Source organism: Dama dama, chromosome 25, assembly GCF_033118175.1.
Source record: "Dama dama isolate Ldn47 chromosome 25, ASM3311817v1, whole genome shotgun sequence".
NCBI lineage: Eukaryota > Metazoa > Chordata > Mammalia > Artiodactyla > Cervidae > Dama > Dama dama.
In genome coordinates this window covers 49,255,503-49,277,651 of record NC_083705.1, presented here as the reverse complement: position 1 = coordinate 49,277,651, position 22,149 = coordinate 49,255,503, and the positions used below count along the sequence as shown (strand labels likewise).

At 38.3% G+C, this 22,149-nt stretch overlaps 1 protein-coding gene across 2 annotated transcripts in view; it reads left to right on the top strand.

Annotated features, from left to right (window-relative positions):
* CDH6 (cadherin 6) overlaps positions 1–22,149 on the top strand; it is a 137,066-nt gene that overhangs the window by 95,705 nt on the left and 19,212 nt on the right. For both annotated transcript variants that reach the window (XM_061129293.1, XM_061129294.1), the window contains exons 3-6: positions 10,580–10,874; positions 14,404–14,523; positions 17,447–17,614; positions 20,863–21,050. In XM_061129293.1, coding sequence (XP_060985276.1) covers positions 10,580–10,874; positions 14,404–14,523; positions 17,447–17,614; positions 20,863–21,050 — 771 coding nt within the window. The remainder of the gene's footprint in view (positions 1–10,579; positions 10,875–14,403; positions 14,524–17,446; positions 17,615–20,862; positions 21,051–22,149) is intronic.

Below are 22,149 nucleotides of genomic sequence, written 5' to 3'. Positions count from 1 at the left end.
CTTCTCCTGTTGGTTGTATAATGCTGAGAAGTCACTGACTCTTACCTTACCTCAGTTTACTCATCAGTTGAGGTGATAGGAAGATGGTCGTAATGAGTAATAAATTATATAATCTATGTAACAAGTTACAGCACATTACTTGGCCCATAGTATGGGCTTCATAAATGTTTGCTATTATTATTTTCCCAAATCCTAGATAGACCCTTACCAAATGATTAATCAGATAAGAGAAAACTTAAAGATAAAATATTTTCCACTGTTATAAAAGTCAATCAAATTACTTATATAGAAGAATAGAATTTTTTCTGATCATGATAAGAGGCAACATGGTATAATAGAAAAAGAATATGGGATATGGAGGCAACCTGATCCTAGGTTTTGTCAGAGGAAGAGAGATTGCTAGATTCTTTTAGAACCCACTTAACAGATCAAGAGATAAGCCTGGGGACTTCCTTGGTGGTCCAGTGGTTAAGAGTCTGCCTTGCAATGCAGGGGACACGGGTTCAAGCCCTGGTTGGAGAACTAAGATCCCACCTGCCTCCAAGCAACTAAGCCCATACTCCATAAGCAGAGTGTCCCTGTGCTGCAAAGAAAGATCCCATGTGACACAACTAAGACCTGATATAGCCAAATAAATAAGTATTTTTTGAAAAAGTGAGAGTAGCTAGGCCAATTTAATAGAACTTGTGAATCCCATTTATAAATGTAATTACCAAAATTATCAGTGCCAGACTCTGGGCTACAGGCCATTTGTCATTCTTCCTCCTCAGTTATCATCTCAGTTCTTATTGCGGAAATTGACACTTCCTCCCACCAAAACTTAAGTCATGGGGTATTCTTGAAACCTGACCAGTCAATCCTTTTAAAGGATCTCAATCCTGAATATTCATTGAAAAGACTGATGCTGAAGTTAAAGCTTCAGTACTTTGACCACCTGATATGAACAGCTGACTCATTGGAAAAGACCCTGAATCTGGAAAAGATTGAGGGCAGGAGGAGAAGGGGGTGACAGGGGATGAGATGGTTGGATAGCATAACCCACTTAATGAACATGAGTTTGAACAAACTCCAGGAGATAGTGAAAGACAGGGAAGTCTGGTGTGCTGCAGTCCATGAGGTCACAAAGAGTTGGACAAAACTTAGCAAGTGAACAACAATAAATTCTTGAAACTGAGGGAGGGATTTCACATTCCTGGCTACTAAACACATGAAAACTCACCCCTGTGTGTATCAAAGGTCATTTCTACTTCCCTGAGACAGTGTATCTCAAGTCCAATAAAGAAGGCAGTAGGAAGGAGTGGCAAGTTTGTGGGTAAAGGTGAAAAGAGAGCGGGTTTTTGCCTGTTTCCCTTTGAGGCAATCATGTGGTGGGAGAGAAGCTCCTTTTATCTCCTGGGCTTCTCCAGGGAAAGAAAAGGGTAGATGATCTCATTGATGATACCTACCAAGGACAAAGCAATCCTATACCTAAGGTCACATTTGCCAAAGGCAATGGACAAGTGACAGTCAGACACTAGGGGGTATGCGATGCCAGTGAGGCAGGCAGGGTGGGTATAATCACCTCAGACCCTGGAGAGCAGACCTGTGATTTCACTGGGGAAAACCATAGATGCCCCGGAGGAAAAATGAGAGCTATTGTCTAGGAACCAATGGATCAGAGGCAGTACAGGACTGCCCTCAGTTCCAAAAGCCCCAAATTTCCCACTGATTTGGGCCATGTGGATCTCTCCTCTTCATACACTGAGACATCATCTTGGACTGAATCAGGAGCAAAGGGAGAAAGCAAAAGCCAGAAAGACTAGGATTTATTTAAAAGAGTTATCTAAAGAGACTGTATTATTGAATAAGGAGACTTTATTGGATTGCACTAAATTATTGACTGAATATTCAATCCAATATCGAGTTCCTAGTACTCAATGGGATTAGAGCTCGAGGGATAAGCTACTTAAAAAAAGAAAGAATAAGAAAGTTGCATCTTCCCATGCACATCTGAGTGCAGTGTGAGAAAATATGTGACCCTGCACCTCAAGGGAAGGGCGCTTCTATTTCATTGGACTTTACTGTTTTTATTACTCCAGGCACATACTCAAGGCCTCCTCTGATTTTCTCCCACACGGAGGCTTGAAACCATGCCACGTGCTCTTGCTGGTTGCCAAGTAATTTTTCTCCCCTCAGTGATTCAGCCTTCTCCAAGAAGTCTTTCTAAACCATCAAAGAGCTAACATATGCCCTGACATCACCCTGTTCAACTCACAAGTTCCCTCTGTGTTGCTCCGTATGTTTCCCTTACCTTGTAGCTGTTGTTCAGCTGCTAAGTCACGTTCAACTCTTTGCCACCCCGTGGACTGCAGCATGCCAGGCTTTCCTGTCCTTCACTATGTCCTGGACTTTGCTCAAACTCATATCCACTGAGTCGGTGATTATTTCTAACTAATATTATTAACAATACTAAGGTGTCTAATTTCTGCTTTTATTCACTTTCTTTTATATAGCAGTCAGTATTTCCAAGCCTAATTTGAAAATGTATATATAGAAGGTAGATAATAGATGTTTTTTATCCATTGCCTTATGTAGCTCTTCAGGTCAGTAAGTGTTTTAAAATGGTCGTGGTTGACAGTTAAATTATATTTTAGTAGAACAGTGTTTCTGTGAAATGGAGCATTTTCCATTCATTTTTCCATCAGCTTCAGCAACAGGATGATACTCGAAATATGGTTGCATAAAATCTTGAAGGTTCTTCACCCTTAACAGATGACTTCTGTCTCGGCTCTTACAATGTTTGAGGTACTCAAGGGACTACCTTTTCAACAAATCCAGTACAGGTTTGTTTTATTATTGAGGTTTAATTGGTTATTAAATAAAATATTTTATATCTAAGGTGATATAAACAAATCTGCTCTTTTCAACAAATCCTGTGCAGGTTGGTTTTATTATTGAAGTTTAATTGGTTATTAAATAAAATATTTTATATCTAAGGTGGTAACTTGAATCCTCTCTCGGATTGCTCAGATTAGATAATGTGCTTAGTGTTTGGCTGTTGTTGTTGTTTATCACTAATTATGTCCAACTCTTCTTATGACCCCATGGACTGTAGCTCACCAGGCTCCTCTGTCCATGGGATTCTCCAGGCAAGAATACTGAAGTAGGTTGCCATTTCCTTCTCCAGGGGATCTTCCTGACCCAGGGATCTCCTTCATTGGCAGGCAGATTCTTTTCCACTGAGCCATCTGGGAAACCCTAGTTGCTAATTTATCTGGCAACTTCAGGAACATATTTTCTTGATACATAGAATTATCCTAAAATCAAGTGAGAAAGCAAGTGGAAGACACTAGGATTTATTGATTATCTTCTATGTTTCATTGATTATTGATATTTTATCCAATTTTATCTTTATAAATTTCATTCTTTCTTTCTTTGTAATCATTCATTGTTGAAGATCTATAATGTGCCAATATGTCAGGTGCTGAGAACACAGACGTGAACCAGACTGGTTTGGTGTCTTTTTGCATGAAATTTGCAATCTAATTGTTTGCTGACTGAAACATGAAAATAGCTGTGAAATTCTCAAAAAAAAAAAAACAAAAAAAAATTCAAGAATGTGCTGACGGCTAACTAGGGAAGAAACTGGGAGACTCTAGGAGGAGAATATAACTTAGACTAGCCACTTAGGGAAGACTTCCCTGTGGAGATCAAGATCACAAAGACCTGATGTATGAATTGTTTAAGTTCATCTAATTGCAGAAAGGAAAAAGAGACGCACAAGATGTATGGGAGAGCCTCATTGCAATAGACCGAGGAGAAATGGTGGTGACTTGGACCAGGGCAGCACAGGTAGGAATGGAGACAAAGTAGGTGGCGAGTCCCCCAGAGGAGGAAATGGCATCCCACCCCAGTATTCCTGCCTGGGAAATCCCGTGGACAGAGGAGCCTGGCGAGTTACGGTCCACGGTGGTCACAAAAGTCAGACAACTTAGCGACTAAACCACCACCACAGGTGGTGAGTCAAGATACAGGCAAGAGGTAGGATTGGCAGGAGTTGGGGCTTCCCTGGTGGCTCAGAGGTTAAAGCATCTGCCTCCAATGCAGGAGACCCGGGTTCGATCCTTGGGTTGGGAAGATCCCCTGGAGAAGGAAATGGTAACCCACTCCAGTATTCTTGTCTGGAGAATCCCATGGACGGAGGAGCCTGGTAGGCTACAGTCCATGGGGTCAAAAAGTGTTAGACATGACTGAGCGACTTCACTTTCACTTTCAGGGGTCTAATGAATGTGTAGACAGAGACAGAAGGGAAGATTTAGGGTGACTCTGGTGGTCCTTATGATTTTGGTGTAAATGTGAAGTACTCAACAGGTGGATTTTGAAGGTGAAAAGGCTTGTGTCTGAATTCTGACTTTCCTACTGATCAACTAAATTAATTAGATTATTGTAGTAGTCATGCTGTTCATCTTTAAGACAAAACTCAAAATAACTAACTTTGCCAGGTAGTCCTCCTCTCCTTGTCCCTTAAATGTGGATATTCCTTAGGTCCTTGTCTTCCCTCATTTCACATACTCTCTCTAAAAGAGATTATCCATCTATTTTCATAGATTCAACTATTATCTATATGCCATTAATGTCCAAATCTCTATGTAACCCCAGAGCAGACATTTTCTTGAGATCCAGAGTTACGGATACAGTTAATTCCCAGGCAAGTATCTTGGACAACTTATACTCAGTACTTCCCAACTGACTTCATCATCACTCCAAAACCATTCTTCTTTATTTATTTATTTTTGAGTTTTGTCTTAAAGATGGACAGCATGACTACTACAGTAATCTGATTAATTTAGTTCATCAGTAGGAAAGTCAGAATTCAGACACAAGCCTTTTCACCTTCAAAATCCACCTGTTGAATACTTCATATTTATGATGTGAGTGGGCAGGAGGAATAGGGGACAACAGTGGACAAGATGGTTGAATAGCATCACTGACTCAATGGACATGAGTTTGAGCAAACTCCGGGAGATAGTGAAGGACAGGGAAGCCTGGCGTGCTGCAGTTCATGGGGTCACAAAAGAGCTGGACACGACTTAGCAACTGAACAACTAAATGATGTAAGAATAATTTATTAAAGCATATCTCTGAGCTAGGCCTTCTGTTAACCATTTTACATATATTGTTTTATTAATTTTCAGAGCAACCTACCTGTAATCTAAGTATCAGTATTATTCTTATGTGGATGAGAAAAAGACCTGGAGAAATTAACTAAGTTCCCAAAGTTATACAACTACTACATAGCATGACTTTATACCCATTGCTTTCCTTTGCGCAAGATCTTGCATGCTTTTAACATTAGTACTAGTGCTCAAACTTGAGCACTCATCAGAATTACCGAAGGGCTTTTTGAAACACAGACTGAGCTGCTGAGCAACACTGCTGAGCAACACCCTTTGAGTTTCTGATTCTGGTGGCAGATGAGGTCTGAGATCTTGCATAGCTAACTAGTTCCAGCAGCCCACCACAATGATACTGGGTGGCCAAAAAGTTCATTCATAACATCTTATAGAAAAACCCAAATGAAATTTTGGCCACCCAATATTCTGCCATCAGCATTTTAACTTGTAAAAGAATCATCAGATTATAAATTAGTTAACTCATACTAACCACTAACATCCTAATACAGCATTATTAAAATATGTTGATAATATAAAATTTTATTAAAAGATTATTTACCTATCTAATCCTATGGTCTCTAAAACAGAATCCACTCCTAATCCCTGTCATGGACTTCAAAAAATTACTTCCAGACATGAACTCTATCTAACAAGCTCTTCACAATTTTTACAACATTAAGTGTATTTATTAGCATTATGTATATGTGCATTATGTCAAGATATGTATGTGTATACATATACATATTGAATTCAGTTAAGCTTCAATTTGTCCTAACTTGATTTGTAAATTTATTTTCCCAATTTAAAATATCATTCAGTCTGTTTAGCACAAAGGTGGTCTCCCCGCTGCAAATCCAGTTTCTACACTTCAGTCCCAATCAGACATCTTTTAACCATGGCTGTTCTCTAATTCTTGTATATCTCAGATTAGCACTCATTCCATCTCTTAAAGGGCCACATTACTTTCTATGAGCATATTAGTCATAACCCAGTTTTTTATTTTAGCAAAAAAAAAAAAAGATCACACAATTCCTTCCCCTGTTAAGGTATTTTCAGATGTGTCATGTAGGTATGCTTCTGTTTAAACTATTCTTTCTTGTCTCAGTGATGCTTAGAAAATTCAGTTTAGTTACGGACTTAGACAAGTGACTCAGTGACACATAGGTAATGGGAGGGAGGGAGCAGCATTAACTAGCTCCATAAACCACTAAAAATCTGTAGAATTAGTGTCACACCTTTGAATTAGAGTCAAAATCAAGTTGGAGGTAGTGCGTATAGCAGGTAAAAAGATCCTGGCACTGCTTTGGTAATGCCTGCCATGGGGTCACATCTGTAACACCAAATTCCTGTATTTACTTATTAAGGTACTACACTTAAAAAAATGACAGAGCTTCCCTGGTGGTCCGGTGGTTAAGAATCCACCTGCCAATGCAGGGACACCAGTTCGATCCCTGGTCCAGGAAGATTCCTCATGCTGCGAGGCAATGAAGCCCCCTTGCCACAACTACTGAATTCTGAACACCTAGGGCCCGTGCTCCACAAGAGAAGCCACTGCAATGAGAAGCCTGCTCGAAGGTAGCCCCCACTCACCGCAACTAGAAAACTAGCAGTGAAGACCCAGGGCAAACAAAAAGTTAAATAAATAAATAATTTTTTAAAAAACGTTATTATTTTTAAAACTACTGATGATGATAAATCAACAGAAAAACAAGCAGAGACCAAGAGCTCCTCCTGAAACAAAGTGCTCCAGGTACAGTAGTAAAAAGTCCTGAGAGCCCCAGATGAAATGTGACTTTCTGAGGAAAGTGGATAATTTTTACTTGATGGTGAATCGTTAAAAGTGAACCAGATGATTAAACTTAATGGAACAGCCACATTAAACTGAAATTAGTAAAAAACATGCCTCAGGCAACCTACAACCTTTTATTTGTTGTTGTTTAACTTCTGCCTTTTACAGTGGCCATGATGAATGACATCACAAAAGAAAAAAATCCAATTAAATTCTAAGAGCTCAATAAACCCCTAATGTCTGCTTGTCACCACCACTTTCACTTGCACTGATGTCTTATGTTTCCTCTTCTCCCCAAGAAGAGAAAAAAAGAACTGGCCCCAGGGGGGTTCAACAGAAGCAGAGCTGAGTAGAGAAAGAGCACACTAAAGCTTCCGGAAGTTTCTGTTCTGTGCACTTCATCAGATGTAGACACTGTGCTGGAAGGAGGGTGAAGTTAAATTGTTTTATTATCATATATAAAGATATATGTGTGAAGAGGTGCATTTTCCCACTAGTTTTCAAATATTGATAAATCAGAAGTGGAATCTGCCAAGCAATCCCTGTTCACACTCTTAGTTGGCATCTCCGCTGCCCTTTTATAGTGTCCTGGTGTTTGTTCTATAAGTCATCAAAATGGTGTCTCCTGACAGCTAAAAATAAGTTTCTGATTACTTTTACCTGATAAATCTTGTGACCAGATATGGTATTCACCTACTAAGTGTGCAGCGATTACATATTGAAAGTGATGAAAGAACCAGTCGAGGGGAGTCTATAATCTAGCGGAATGCAGAATATAATAAATCACATGGAAAGATAACAGTTGCCACTTGGTAGAAGAATACTGGCTTTTGATAACAGATTTTACCTGAGCGATACCGTATGTTTGTTAAATGGGGTTTTCAAAGTCCTCAGAAAAAGTTCTCAAAGTCAAAATAAAAGCAAAAACCTGTTTATTATTAACTAAGAGCCAATAATAGTAACAGTGTCTTAAATTTGGAAGACACTTTATAAACACATGTTTTTATCCCATGTTTATGTAGGAATTAACATAGTATTTGTATATAGTCTCTAAATAGTGCTTCATGACAGCCTTGTCCTGTAGCTCCATTATCTTCATTTTCTGATAAGGATCCTGGTGCTGGGAGGTTAACTGACTCTTGTATGATCTCACATTTGCTGAGTGAGAGGATGAGCAAGAGCCACACATGGTTCTCCTGGTGTGGTGCTCCCTGCACTGTGCCAGGCTGCTGACCATGGCTGCCCCAGAGCCAGATCCAATGAGCAATGACATTGGTTTCATTACTCATGAGATAATGAAATAGCTTTTTAAGAGCGCTCTTCAGTCATTAGAATTTGACGATGGAGAGTTAAAACTTTCCCCAGTGGCTCTTTCTGTGTAATCAGGGTTTCAACGTTTTCTTAGCATGTCACATTACACAAATCATGGTGTTCACTTGTTTTACATTTCTTATTGCGTTTGTCTCACTTCTAAGCAATTTCCTCCCCATTCGCATTTATCTTGCATTATTTCTGTCAAATTGCTTTCAGGGCTACAAATTGCATGAATAATATTCTCTTCCTCAAACTTTGCTGTTAACTAGCAGTAGCTGTGTGGTGTTGGACACAGTTTATCTCTCAAAATGAGGTGGTTGCACAGAATAATCTATAAGTCTCTTCTTGCACTCAAAGTCTAATCTGACTCTCCAACAATCTGTGTGATTTGGGAAACTCTATGTACTCTAGAGCCTCAGTTTCTTGACTCTGCAATGATGCATTAAATTAGCTCATGTTTCCCAAAATGAGTTTCTTGGAAATCTGTTTTGGGAAACATCAGTATGGATCACACCCAAAAAGGATTCATAAACAGAGAAAGTTCAGGAAAACCAGGTCAAATAATGTTTAGTACAGTTTGGGACTGTAGGTACTTATAGCCTTTCTTAAGTTAATGGGCAGTGGGAGATTCTAAGAAAGAGGCAAAATATGAAGTATTTCCCAAAATTATTGGGCTACAGAACCTTTTTTTCTCAGCATTTTGTATAAATGATTTTCCATGGGACATACTTATATAAAGTCTGGGTTACATGTTTTTAAGTCCCCCTTTTGCCCTGAGATTCTATTTTCAAATATGTTTGTAGAAGTTACTCTGAATATTCCATACAGTGTTAATCAAGAGAACACAGAGTTGGTTTCCTTGTTGCTGTTGTTGTCATTACTATTGTAACATAGCTGGTGCTCCACTCAGACAGAGTTGAAATAAGGTAGAGATTGTTACCAAACAGAATTTGGGTCTGCTCAACTGCTGAATGGCAAAGCCAGTCTACTGACTCCAGGTTGTAATGAAGGAAAGTACAGCATGTATTGTAGGCACCAAGCAAGGAGAATGGGTAGCTCATGCTCAAAAGACCCAGCCTCACTGATAGCTTTTAGGAAAGGGTTTTTAAAGGCAACATTTGGCATGAGAATTGCTGCTTATGGACCTTCTTCTGACTGGTTGATGGTAAGGTAACAGGGTAATGTTTCAGGAATCATAATCATCAACCTTCTGGTTTCAAACAATCTGGGGTCTACATGCTTGTGGTAGCATGTAAATCACCATCCTCCACCTTATGTGGGGGGCTTAGTTTCTGCAGAACTCAAAATATTTGTCAGATTGTTATGTATATCTCTTAGGACTGTGTATAACTATCTTATACACAGAGTGATAAGACTATCTTATCACTGAATGATTTGCTTTTCCTTTGTTTGTGCATTCCCTCACGTCCCTAATTAGTAACTGCTTGAGTCTGCTCTTTGGAACTCAGGCAAGGCCCAGGAGACTAAAGCCTTTTTCTACAAACAAGAAAGAACAAACACAGAAGGGCTTTTATACCCAGGAGGACCTCACAGGGTCCTCACAGGTTTCAAGATTAGCAGCCTTCCTATGAACGCTAACCTTTCTGTATGTGTACTTACAACTGAGGTCTGAAAAAAGTTCTTGATAAAAAGCACTTTTTGAAAAAATTTGTGAATAGCCTTAGATTATCAGAAGACCTGTGAGATACTGCCCAAAGTCTTGCTGAGGTGGGAAAAAGGGAACTAAAGAAACAGCAGGGAAGTCAATACAGTGGAAATGAAATTCAGAATAAGTAACATGGGCTACAGTTTCAAGTTAAAATCATCCTCTTCACTTTAGTTGTGTCTTTATGTTCATTAGCTCAACCCTTTACCCAGACCCATGTCACTGGCTGTTTATCTTATCAGAGCTTCTGCTTGATTGCCTTCAGGGGCAGAGAACCCACTACTTCATAAGGCAGATTATTCAATTTTAGGCTGACTCTAATTTTTAGAAGGTCCTTTCCCATATTAAACTAAAATACACTGAAGTGTCCTTGGGCATTTTTCTATTGTTCTGGCCTATAGTTTTTGATTCTTCAAAATGAAGATTACTAAACTTTACACGAATTCCAATTCTGGAAATTTCTGTGATTATAAGGAAACATGCTCATTAACAAATGGCATTTACTATAGAGGATTTCAATAAACAGTAAAAGAAAAAAAATCTGCAACCCTTAGAAAGACTTGAATGAAAGTTAACATTGCATTGCATCATAAAGACAAACAGTTTAGGATCACATGCTTGACTTTTACTTTCTTTAATTTTTTTTTTCTACACTAGTTACATTCAGACCAAGATAGAGGAGATGGATCACTTAAATATATCCTTTCAGGAGATGGAGCAGGAGATCTCTTCATTATCAATGAAAACACAGGGGACATACAGGCCACAAAGAGGCTGGACAGGGAAGAAAAACCTGTTTACATACTTCGAGCTCAGGCTATAAACAGAAAAACAGGGAGACCCGTGGAGCCCGAGTCTGAATTCATCATCAAGATCCATGACATCAATGACAATGAACCAATATTCACCAAGGAGGTTTACACGGCCACTGTTCCCGAAATGTCTGATGTCGGTAAGTGAGATGTGATTCAATTGTTTCCTATAGTAGTACATCAACTGAATCAGGAATCCTATGAGTGAAATTTGCTGAAGTGAATGAACTTGGCTGCTACATTCTAGATGCATTGTGTTTCAAACAATCCATTTAGGTCCTTTTTGGAAGTGGACCAGTGTCTCCTGAGATTAATCTTATTATTTTTAAGAAAACAACATTTCCTCTAGTAATTAGGGAATGAAAAGTGGCAGAGTGAGAAGGGCAGGGAGAAGGAGAGATCATTTCATCTGTTTCCTCTCCCACTTTAAATGTCCACTTTATTTCTTGATAGTCCTCTCTATTTCTTTTAGCCCATAGTAGAATTGGGCATTAGGTAAGGATCTCCCCAGTGGAAAACAAAAGCCCTGAGTTTACAGTTCAGACTGAAGAGTAATTATATTTGAGAAAGAGACTCAAAGAAAACTTTTTTAAAAATCCATCAAAAATACGCAGATGATGTCTATGGGATATATTCTTTACTAAGTGGTGAAAATTAAGACTTTCATGACATTAATATGGTTAGTTAATACTCTGTGCAGAATTCTACTACCAATTTTAATGTGTGCATTTAGTTTACTTAGATTGGGAAAATGTGAATTTTTCTTAAATTAAGAAAAAAATCCTACGGACATCATTGTTAACCACATTAAAACACTTCAGGAGAGACAGTGACAAATTTTCAACTACTTGTGTAAAGGGTTATTTTAAGTTTCACTCAGTGTCAAGTTCAAAAGGGCTAGGTTACATAATGAAAACATTTCCATCATTCTGTGAGTCAGATATCAAGGATATTTCAGTTCACAGTTCCAAGACTTGAACAATAGCTAATCTACAGAAATGATTATAAAACATCCAAATTTTTCTCATGAAGAAGTTGCTCATCTCATTACTTGAAGTCACTTTATTTTGTTAGAAAAATCACAAATCATCACCAAAGTGGAGGATTAGAATTCTTTTAAACAGAAGATTTGTTAGGAAAAAAATATTTTTCCTCTGTGTGGTAAAGGGCAAAAAGAATTAATGAAAGGCTGTCTGATGATCAGCACCAGGCAGAGCAGCTATATAGGCAGATGTGAAAAGTGTGACTGTGCAATCTAAGGGGCACCATTTGCTTCTGAAGCCATTATAGAGTCAAATATGCTTTGTAAATATTTGGGGGGTACCTGGCAATAACAGGTCCTGAGGAAAAGAAGGCTTTTTCCAATTTGCACACAGGCACATTTATGTTGATATTCATCATTACCATAAATTAACATGTCATTATTGTGATAATAAAGGGATCCTAAAGAAATCACATAAAGGTAGTGGGACAGCAACAAGGTGGTATAAATGGACTTTGATATCAAATAGACCAGAGTTTGAAACTATCACTACTAATAAGCCACTATGTGGCCTTATGTGAATAAACAACTTGATGTCTCTGACCCTCCAGGTTCATATCTATAAAAAATAAACAATAAACATCAACTCCTAAATCCCTATTATAAGAATGAAAGGAAAAAACAAGTGCACAACCCCAAGTACCACACCAGCAACTAATAGGCATTCAAAATATCCAGATAATCATATTCTAAAATCAATCAAATTGTGCATTGATGTCAAGTAAGAACATAGGTGTTTGTTGACTTCTACTATTAATTCTCACTCTAAAATCTTATGCTTTCTGGGCTTCTCTGGTGGCTCAGTGGTAAAGAATCTGCCTGACAATGCAAGACACTCAAGTTCGATCCCTTACCCAGGAAGATCCCACATGCCAGAAAAAATAAATAAATAAACAAAATCTTATGCTTTCATTCTTCCCTCATTCCTTGCTAAATTACAAGGATGGATGCTCTATCTCATGCATCAAACATGCTCCATCCAAGAGTATGCCACCCTAAGACAGTATAGTGTATTAGTTCAATAAGTAGAATTGGTTAGATATTATAAGAGCAAGGTGAAAATTCCAGTATTCCTTAACTGTGACTTCCCTACCCTGTCCATGGACAGGAGAATTCTATCAGTATATTTACTCTAATATGAATACCAAAATTCATCCATAAAATGATCATAATCAGAGGGTCTTACCTTTTTAGGAAGTCACAGACCCCTTTCAGAATCAGATAAAATCTATGACACTTCTCTACTGTGTCATATCCATTTAGGCATACACATAAAAATTTGCATGGAATTTCATGGGGATTAGGGGTACTTTGAATGGTATTATTAATTATGGTCTCTAAAATAAGAATGCCAATCTGAAACAACATAGCTTTCTTTGTACACTTAATTATAATCATCTCTGGGGATTATAAATTCCAGATGTGTATTCTCCACTATTCCAAATAATTCTTTACTTAATCCAAAACTACTTCTCTTAAGGTTCAAGACAAGGTCTTTCAACCTCTTAGAATTATCAGATAGATTTATCGCCTAGGATGCTTTTATTTATAAGTAACAGAAAACCCAATTCAAATTACTTTAAACAATGAAAGTGTTCAATGGTCACATTAAGTCTAAAAGCAAAGTGGACTTTGAACATAGTTTGATTTGGACTCTAGCTATTTCTCTGTAATTTTGTCCTATTCAGCTTTGTCCTCAGACTGGCACTGCCAAGATCACAAAATAGCTGCTGCATTTTCAGGCTCCACATCAGCACGTTACATTCAGGGAGCAGAAGCACCTATGACACGACAAACTTTCAGCAAAATCACAAATGGCCCTCCAACTGAACAATACCTAAACTAATCCTTGTAGAAAAAGTAGTACAAGATGCCAATATATTTAGGCCTAGACAACTTGAAAGAATCACTGTAGCAAAAACCCAATCAAATCTCACCCTTGGAGATGGACTGGAATCAGTTCCACCCGAAGTCATGATCATTCCCATGCTCCCCTTTAATTTAATCCTTGTTGTTTTTAGTCACTAATGGGAAGTGAATGTTGCTCAATCGTGTCTGACTCTTTGCAACCTCATGGACTGTAACCCACCAGGCTCCTCTGTTCATGGGGATTCTACAGGCAAGAATACAGCAGATGGGTAGCCTTTCCCTTCTCCAGGGGATCTTCCCAACCCAGGGATCAAACCCAGGTCTCCTGCGTTGCGAGCAAATTCTTTAGCAGCTGAGCGACCATATCCAGTTCTTTTGCAGTCCCATGAACTGTAGCCTGCCAGTCTGTCCATGGGATTTCCTAGGCAAGAATACTGGAGTGGGTTGCCATTTCCTTCTCCGGAGAATGATCCCAACCCAGATATGGAACCTATGTTTCCTGAATTGCAGCCGGATTCTTTACCACTGAGTCATCTGGGAAGCCCAATTTAATCCTTTCAATATTTATGAACATTGCTCACATTCCTTCAGAATAAGAAATCCAAGGCTTTTTAGCCTAGATTCCTACTGTGGTTCTCCACTCCCTTGCCATGATAGTTTTGTATAGAAGTATGATTGTGCTTTTTCCCAGTGTGTGGGTATCAAGGATCCATAATGAACCCTTAATTTATTTTCAATTCATGTTTCTTTCATTACAGGCACATTTGTTGTCCAAGTCACTGCAACTGATGCTGATGATCCAACCTACGGGAACAGTGCTAAAGTTGTCTATAGCATCCTACAGGGGCAGCCCTATTTTTCAGTTGAATCAGAAACAGGTTAGAATTCCTCTTGCATCTTCTTTTTAAGATATGTAATTTTAATTGACATGCTCAACTGAGCTAGCATATTTTTAATAAAAACAATCAGTGTGATTGAATTTTCTTAGATTCATCTCCAAGCACCAGTGACATATTTGTAAACATGACATCCAGATCATTTTAATCAAGAAATCTGACAATGGATCTTTCATCTACTGTGTTTATACAAGGGAGATTTGGAAAAATTACACATTGCATTATTATTTCTTCCAGTTTGAGATAAAACTAAAAGGCCAACCCCTTTTGATAGCCAAGAGGGTTGTTTACACATATTCTGATTCTTCTTTTTCTAGTCACTTAGTAGGATTGCATCTCTCTACCTTACTGGAAAGCTAGATATAGCCATGTGATTTATTTGGGGCAATGAAATGTGGTAGTCATATGAGTCATTTCCAAGCAAAACTTTTAGACCTGGTGCATAATCCACCATTTTCCCTCCCACTTGCCACAGTGATCATCTTCAGCCTGAATATCTAAAGGTTATCATGAGCAGATTTTCTTTCTGGCCTACCCAGAACACTTTAGTTTTGTTAAACCACTGAGATTTTACTTTGTTTGTTGTCACATTGTCTAGCTTATCTTAACTGATACTGCCCTAAAAAAAAAAAAAAAAATGGATTGCCTTAACTTTTTTCCACATCTCAGTTTTCTGCACTTTCTCCACAAAGTAGCATACTATCTATGACGAATTATATTTTAATATATACCACTTGTATTGTATGGTAACTTTGGCTTAAAACTCAGCATTCAGAAAACTAAGATCATGGCATCCGGTCCTGTCACTTCATGGCAAATAGATGGGAAAATAATAGAAACAGTGACAGACTTTATTTTCTTGGGCTCCAAAATCACTGCAGATGGTGACTGCAGCCATGAAATTAAAAGATGCTTGCTCCTTGGAAGAAAAACTATGGCCAACCTAGACAGCATATTAAAAAGCAGAGACATTACTTTACCAACAAAGGTTCATCTAGTCAAAGCTATGGTTTTTCCAGTAGTCGTGTATGGATGTGAGAGTTGGACTATAACAAAAGCTGAGTGCTGAAGAATTGATGCTTTTGAACTGTGGTGTTGGAGAAGACTCTTGAGATTCTCTTGGACTGCAAGGAGATCCAACCAGTCTATCCTAAAGGAAATCAGTCCTGAATATTCATTGGAAGGACTGATGCTGAAGCTGAAACTCCAATACTTTGGCCACTTGATGTGAAGAACTGACTCATTTGAAAAGACCCTGAGGCTGGGAAAGATTGAAGGTGGGAGGAGAAGGGGATGACCAAGGATGAGATGGTTGGATGGCATCACTGACTCGATGGACGTGAGTTTGAGTAAGCTCCAGGAGTTGGTGATGGACATGGGTGGCCTGGTGTGCTGCAGTCCATGGGGTCACAAAGAGTCGGTCACAATGAAGCAATTAAACTGAACTGAACTTGTACTGTATAGTAAATTCCACATGTATTGTTGCTATCATGTTAGGAGTCAAGTTCCTTTTACACAATTTTCAAGCTTCCATTATTGTTTGGATATCAAAACCTTTCTAAGTTACTATATCTAGTTGGAAATCAATGTAAGAGATGCAATGAACTTGGAAAGAATCCCAAGGAGAAAGAAAATGTTGAGTTTAGAGACAATGAGGATGAAAAATTAGAATTATTCAACTTAAAGGACAAAAGGCTAAGGTGATCTCCTGTATTTAAATAGAGAAGTACTATTATTTGGAGAATAGAAAGCAGTTTCACTTTCACTGGAGCCAGCACTATAGGAATAAAATTGACCTGTTGTCTGAGATATTCTGTTAATAGTAAAGAAAGATATTTTCAGTTTCATTAGTCATTAAGCACTGGAATGTGCCACCAGAGAAGGTTATAAAGACTTCATCAGTGAGTTTTGAAGACTGTGGTTAATTTAAGCCTAAGCCTTACACAGAAAGTAGACGAAATTTTAGAAGTTCTTTAAGTATTTTATAACTATCTAACAATAGAGATAATTTTTATCTAGCTGAAGAGTGTTGGTCACTGCTAGGACCTGTTGAACTAAAGTTCACCTCAGCTTTAGGGAAAAGATTCTCTAGGATCATACAAGATGATTATTATGAGAGAACCGATACTGTTTTCATAAGACCATAGTTCTGTGGTTTAGAAGATCTTCAGAACATTCGTTATGGTGGGTATATTTGATGAGGAATCAGTGAATTCAATAAAGTGAAACTCAAGAGTCTGTGCAAGTATATGCACATACATATGCATGCTCAGTCATGTCCAACTCTTCTTGACCCCATGGACTGCAGCCCGCCAGACTCCCCAGTCCTTAGAATTTCCCAGGCAAGAATACTAGAATGAGTTGCTGCTTCCTCCTCCAGTGGGTCTACCTATCGAGGGATTGAACCCACGTCTCATGCATCAGCAGGCAGATTCTTTACCCCCCAAGCCATTAGGGAAGTCTTTTCAAGCATATATGACTTTCTTAACAATTTCCTCATAATACACCTAATTGTCTTTTATTCTACTGTGGCATGGTAGTATATCACTGTGCCACATGCCAAGTTATGTTTTGCTGTGTCATCTTATAACACTTAACAGTTATACAACTTACAGTCTGCATTACTGAAGGATGTAATTTACATTCATTTTCATTCTTCTTGCATTATAGGTGAATGAGTTTGTGTGTGTGTATGTGTGTTTCAATGTATCTACCTCCCCTATGTGGTTTTAATTTCCTTCAGTACAAAGGTTATCTATAATCAATCATCTTTATGGTCAACCATGACATCTGCATAGTGTTAGGCACATTGTGGGTGATAATCTATATTTGTTTGCATAAATTAATAATTTTGGAAAGTAATTTTTACTACATCCCTTTCCATTTCTGAATTTCATACCCACAGGTATCATCAAGACAGCCTTGCTCAACATGGATCGAGAAAACAGGGAGCAGTACCAAGTAGTGATTCAAGCCAAGGATATGGGCGGCCAGATGGGCGGATTATCTGGGACTACCACGGTGAACATCACGCTGACTGACGTCAATGACAACCCTCCTCGGTTTCCCCAGAGTAGGAACATTTGATTGAATGACTTTCTTCAGGGAACTTTTGTAAAACTGTAACTTTAAGAATGATATTTATTTTTTCTTTATTGTTATTAATTGCCAAAGTTAGTGAACTTAGTAAGAACTTGCGCATTTATTAAAAATGAACTGACAGTACTGATGCTCAGTAGATGTAAATGTTTATCAGTAATTAGCTGAGCACTTGCCTGATATGTCTGTTATTATAAAGGCAATATCATTGTTTTATTTTTCTTTATTAATAAGACTACCACAAACATAAATATGCTTGTGCAGAACATATGTTTACAAGCATGCTGCTATTTGTTAGGAAAAAATCAACTGTATATTTTGTGAATTTAATCAGGCATGTAATCTCCTTTAAGTCTTTGCAAGGGGAGGATTTATCATTTTACTGTTTCTAAAAATAAAACTGTAGAAATAACTATGCACTTAAACCATTTGTACTCATAAATAGTTTTCCACACTATGGTTAACTGAGATACCAAAAGTCATCTCTGAAATCTTTAACAATCATGATTAGATAAGAAAGAAGATGAAGGAAGATAAGTGCCCACTCTGAAGCAATACACTTGACCTTTTCACTTATAGACCTCAGTAGGTACTGGTTTTCATGTCATTTTTCTTCCAACATCAAAATCCCTTTCTGACCATGATTTCCTAAGTGAAAGTCACTCCGTCATATCCGACTCTTTGCGACCCCATGGACGACACAGTCCATGGGATCCTTCAGGCCAGAACACTGGAGTGGGTGCTGTCCCCTTCTCCAGGGGATCTTCCCAACCCAGGGATCGAATCCGTGTCTCCTGCATTGCAGGCAGATTCTTTACTGTCTGAGCCACTGGAGAAAACTATTTAATAACTGAATCCCTTCTTCTAGGAGAAAATAGTTGCCCATCAGTAAGTACAAAACCCACTTATTCAAATGTGGCTGTTTTTTTAAAGCCAATCAACTGATTAAGAGCTTCTTTTATAATGGAGATACACACGGACCAATAAGAACTTTTTTAAAAATTATTTTTTATTGAAGGATAATTGCTTTACAGAATTTTGCTGTTTTCTGTCAAACCTCAACATGAATCAGCCACAGGTTTACATACATCCCCTCCCTTTTGAACCTCCCTCCCAGCTCCCTCCCCATCCCACCCCTCTAGGTTGATACAGAGCCTCCATTTGCGTTTCCTGAGCCAGACAGCAAATTCCCATTGGCTATCTATTTTACATATGGTAATGGCAGTTTCCATGTTACTCTCTCCACACATCTCACCCTCTCCTCCCCTCTCCCCAGGTCCATAAGTCTATTCTCTATGTCTGTTTCTCCATTGCTGCCCTGTAAATAAATTCTTCAGTACCATTTTTCTAGATCCCATATACATGCGTTAGAATATGATATTTATCTTTCTCTTTCTGACTTACTTCACTCTGTATAACAGGTTCTAGGTTCATCCACCTCATTAGAACTGACTCAAATGTGTTCCATTTTATGGCTGAGTAATATTCCATTGTGTATATGTACCACAACTTCTTTATCCATTCAACTGTCCATGGACAGCTGATGTCTGTTGATGGACATCTAGGTTGCTTCCATGTTCTAGCTATTATAAATAGTGCTGCAGTGAACAATGGGATACATGTGTCTTTTTCAGTTTTGGTTTCCCCAAGGTATATGCCTAGGAGTGGGATTGCTGGGTCATATGGTGGTTTTATTCCTAGTTTTTTAAGGAATTTCCATACTGTCTACTTTTTTCAAGTATTTAATCATAGTTAGCTAAATGCAAAAACAGAATAGCTAACTGATTTCTGATTTAACGGGCAGAAGAAAGTTTTTATGAACCTTAAAACATCCATTCAGGAACCTGACATGAAAAAATCAGAATCACCAACACTTTCTCCCAAGACCTCTTTTCTATGTGGGAATGGCTTGGGGAAGGATAGCAGGAGGATTTACCCATACCTTGTTACCAGGGGACTTCCCCCTCTCCACTCTCTCCTAGAAGAGACTGTGATCATTTCTGCATAATGTCCCAAGGAGAGGGATAGGAGAATACAGGAAGGGATTGGAGGCACCCAAGTACACTTCCCTCATGATAAAACTGGCCTCTTTTATCATTGTATCAAGAATGAGCTCTATACTTAGTGAAGTAAATATTATTAAAGTATTCTACCTTAGTGGGCTTCCCTGATAGCTCGGTTGGTAAAGAATCCGCTTGCAATGTGGGAGACCTGGGTTTGATCCCTGTGTTGGGAAGATCCTCTGCAGAAGGGAAAGGCTACCCACTCCAGTATTCTGGCCTGGAGAATTCCATGGGGTCACAAAGAGTCAGACACGACTGAGCGACTTTCACAGTTCAGTAGTGGCAGTGTAAATTTTCTTTCCAAGGCAATTTGTGTAAATGGTGAGTAAAATGGAATGGGCGAAAGTAGGATAACTTTTGTTTCTGCTATTTTGGGGTGGAGGGGTAGTGCTAAGGACATGCTAGCCTGGCATATCTAAATTGAAACTCACATGTAGTCTCCTTTGACTAATTTTCCAACATGAAGATGTAAGAAAAGTGTATGTCTACATAATAGAGTTTTTAATTAGTAGTATAAATACAAGAATGGGAGAGATCCATGTATAAAAAAGACACAAATATTTAAAGGAAAAAAATCTAGTCAAAACTAGAAAACTTTCAGAGCTTTATTCCTCAATATATTTATATATCCTAACTGCAACTAAACCAGCTCCACATATGAGTGAAAGGAATCTCATCTCTACTTGGATACATTCTCTGAAGTGCTGTAATTTGTTTTCACCTTCAGTTACTATTAGCAATGACAGGAAGAACTCTTAAAGAATACCTAGTAACTGGCTTAAAGTCACAGTTCAAGTTAAAATTCTTTTCTGTTCTTTCTGCTAGATTACATTAACAGGAGGCTTCGAAAACTGCACCCTCCTCTAACAGTTCAGGCTTTCTCACAATCACACCGTAAACTTGGAAGCCTACTTACAGGACAAGAAAAGTGTTTTCCCTTTGCCAAGAGACAAGTCATGAAATAGAAGAAATATTCTTAACAACCATGAAAGTGAAAACATTAAAGAGACAAGGGCACCATTAATTATTTTAAGGAAAGCCCAAATCTGCCTGCATCCATAGTACTATCTGAACAAACTGCTAGAAAATGGGTTTTGTTTTTATTATGATGGGGTGTAATTAGTCTGTGTTTGACTTATATCTGTCTGCTAATTAATAGGTACATATCAGTTTAAGACCCCTGAATCCTCTCCACCGGGTACACCAATTGGCAGGATCAAAGCCAGCGATGCCGACGTGGGAGAAAATGCTGAAATCGAGTACAGCATTACAGAGGGAGAGGGGCTGGACATGTTTGATGTCATCACCGATCAGGAAACTCAGGAAGGGATTATAACTGTCAAAAAGGTAATGCATTTTTAAAAATACTGTGCAAATGAAAGCATTTATTTTTCTCTGGTCCCCAAGTAACTGGGGGCAATTACATCTCACATGAACGTTCCTCTCAAGTCTTGTTTATTCATTTTTTTAAGAGTGTTGCATGCATTGCACACATACCAAGATGCTTCAGTCATGTCCTATTCTTTGTGACCCCATGGACTGTAGCCCACCAGGCTCCTCTGTCCATGGGATTTTCCAGGCAAGAATACTGGAGTGGGTTACCATTCCCATCTCCAGGGAATCTTCCCAACCCAGTGATTGAACCCATGTCTCTTATATCACCTGTGTTGACAGACGGGTACTTTACCACTTGCACCACTGGGAAGCTGAATTTTTTTTAAGACCTAGTCTAATTACATTGAGAGTTCTTTGGTTGGCTTTCAGGGGTTCTCAATAATCTTATGCATTCATTAATTCTATACTTTTTAATAAATTTGCATTTAAAAGTTCCTAAGTAAATAGCATAAACAAATGAAACACATAAAAATACATGAATAAATAATATAAGTGAAGAATAAATTTTAAAACAGTGCCAGACACCGTTTCAATGCTGGAGATGCAGTAGTACATTCAACAAGATGGTCTCTGCTCTCATGGAACCACTCTTATGGACAAGAAAGCAAATGAACAAAGAAACACATATAACTACAAATTCCACTACATGATGTGAAGGAAAGGAGTAATACAAGCAGTGACAAAGATGGTTTGAATTAGAGAGAGAAGATATAGAAAGACCACAAAAATAAAGTAACAAAATTTCCTGCAAGCTCTTTAGCTACTTTTTGAAATGCAGTAATTAAGATTTTATATTCTGAATTTCTATTTTTCTCTTACATAGTTAATCACTACTTTGGAACACGCACACAAAAACTTTATGTTCTGAATTCTTATTTGTCCCCTATGTACTTATTTACCCCCAAAACTGTCATGGAGCAGTGTACTAAAATATGGCAAAAATTAAAAATCAATAAACTGTGTGCTTCAAAGCTAAAAATAATATTAATTTTGGTTACTGTGTTTAATGAGTTCACTTTTATCATGTATCGTGTCATATTTTCTCTCTCCT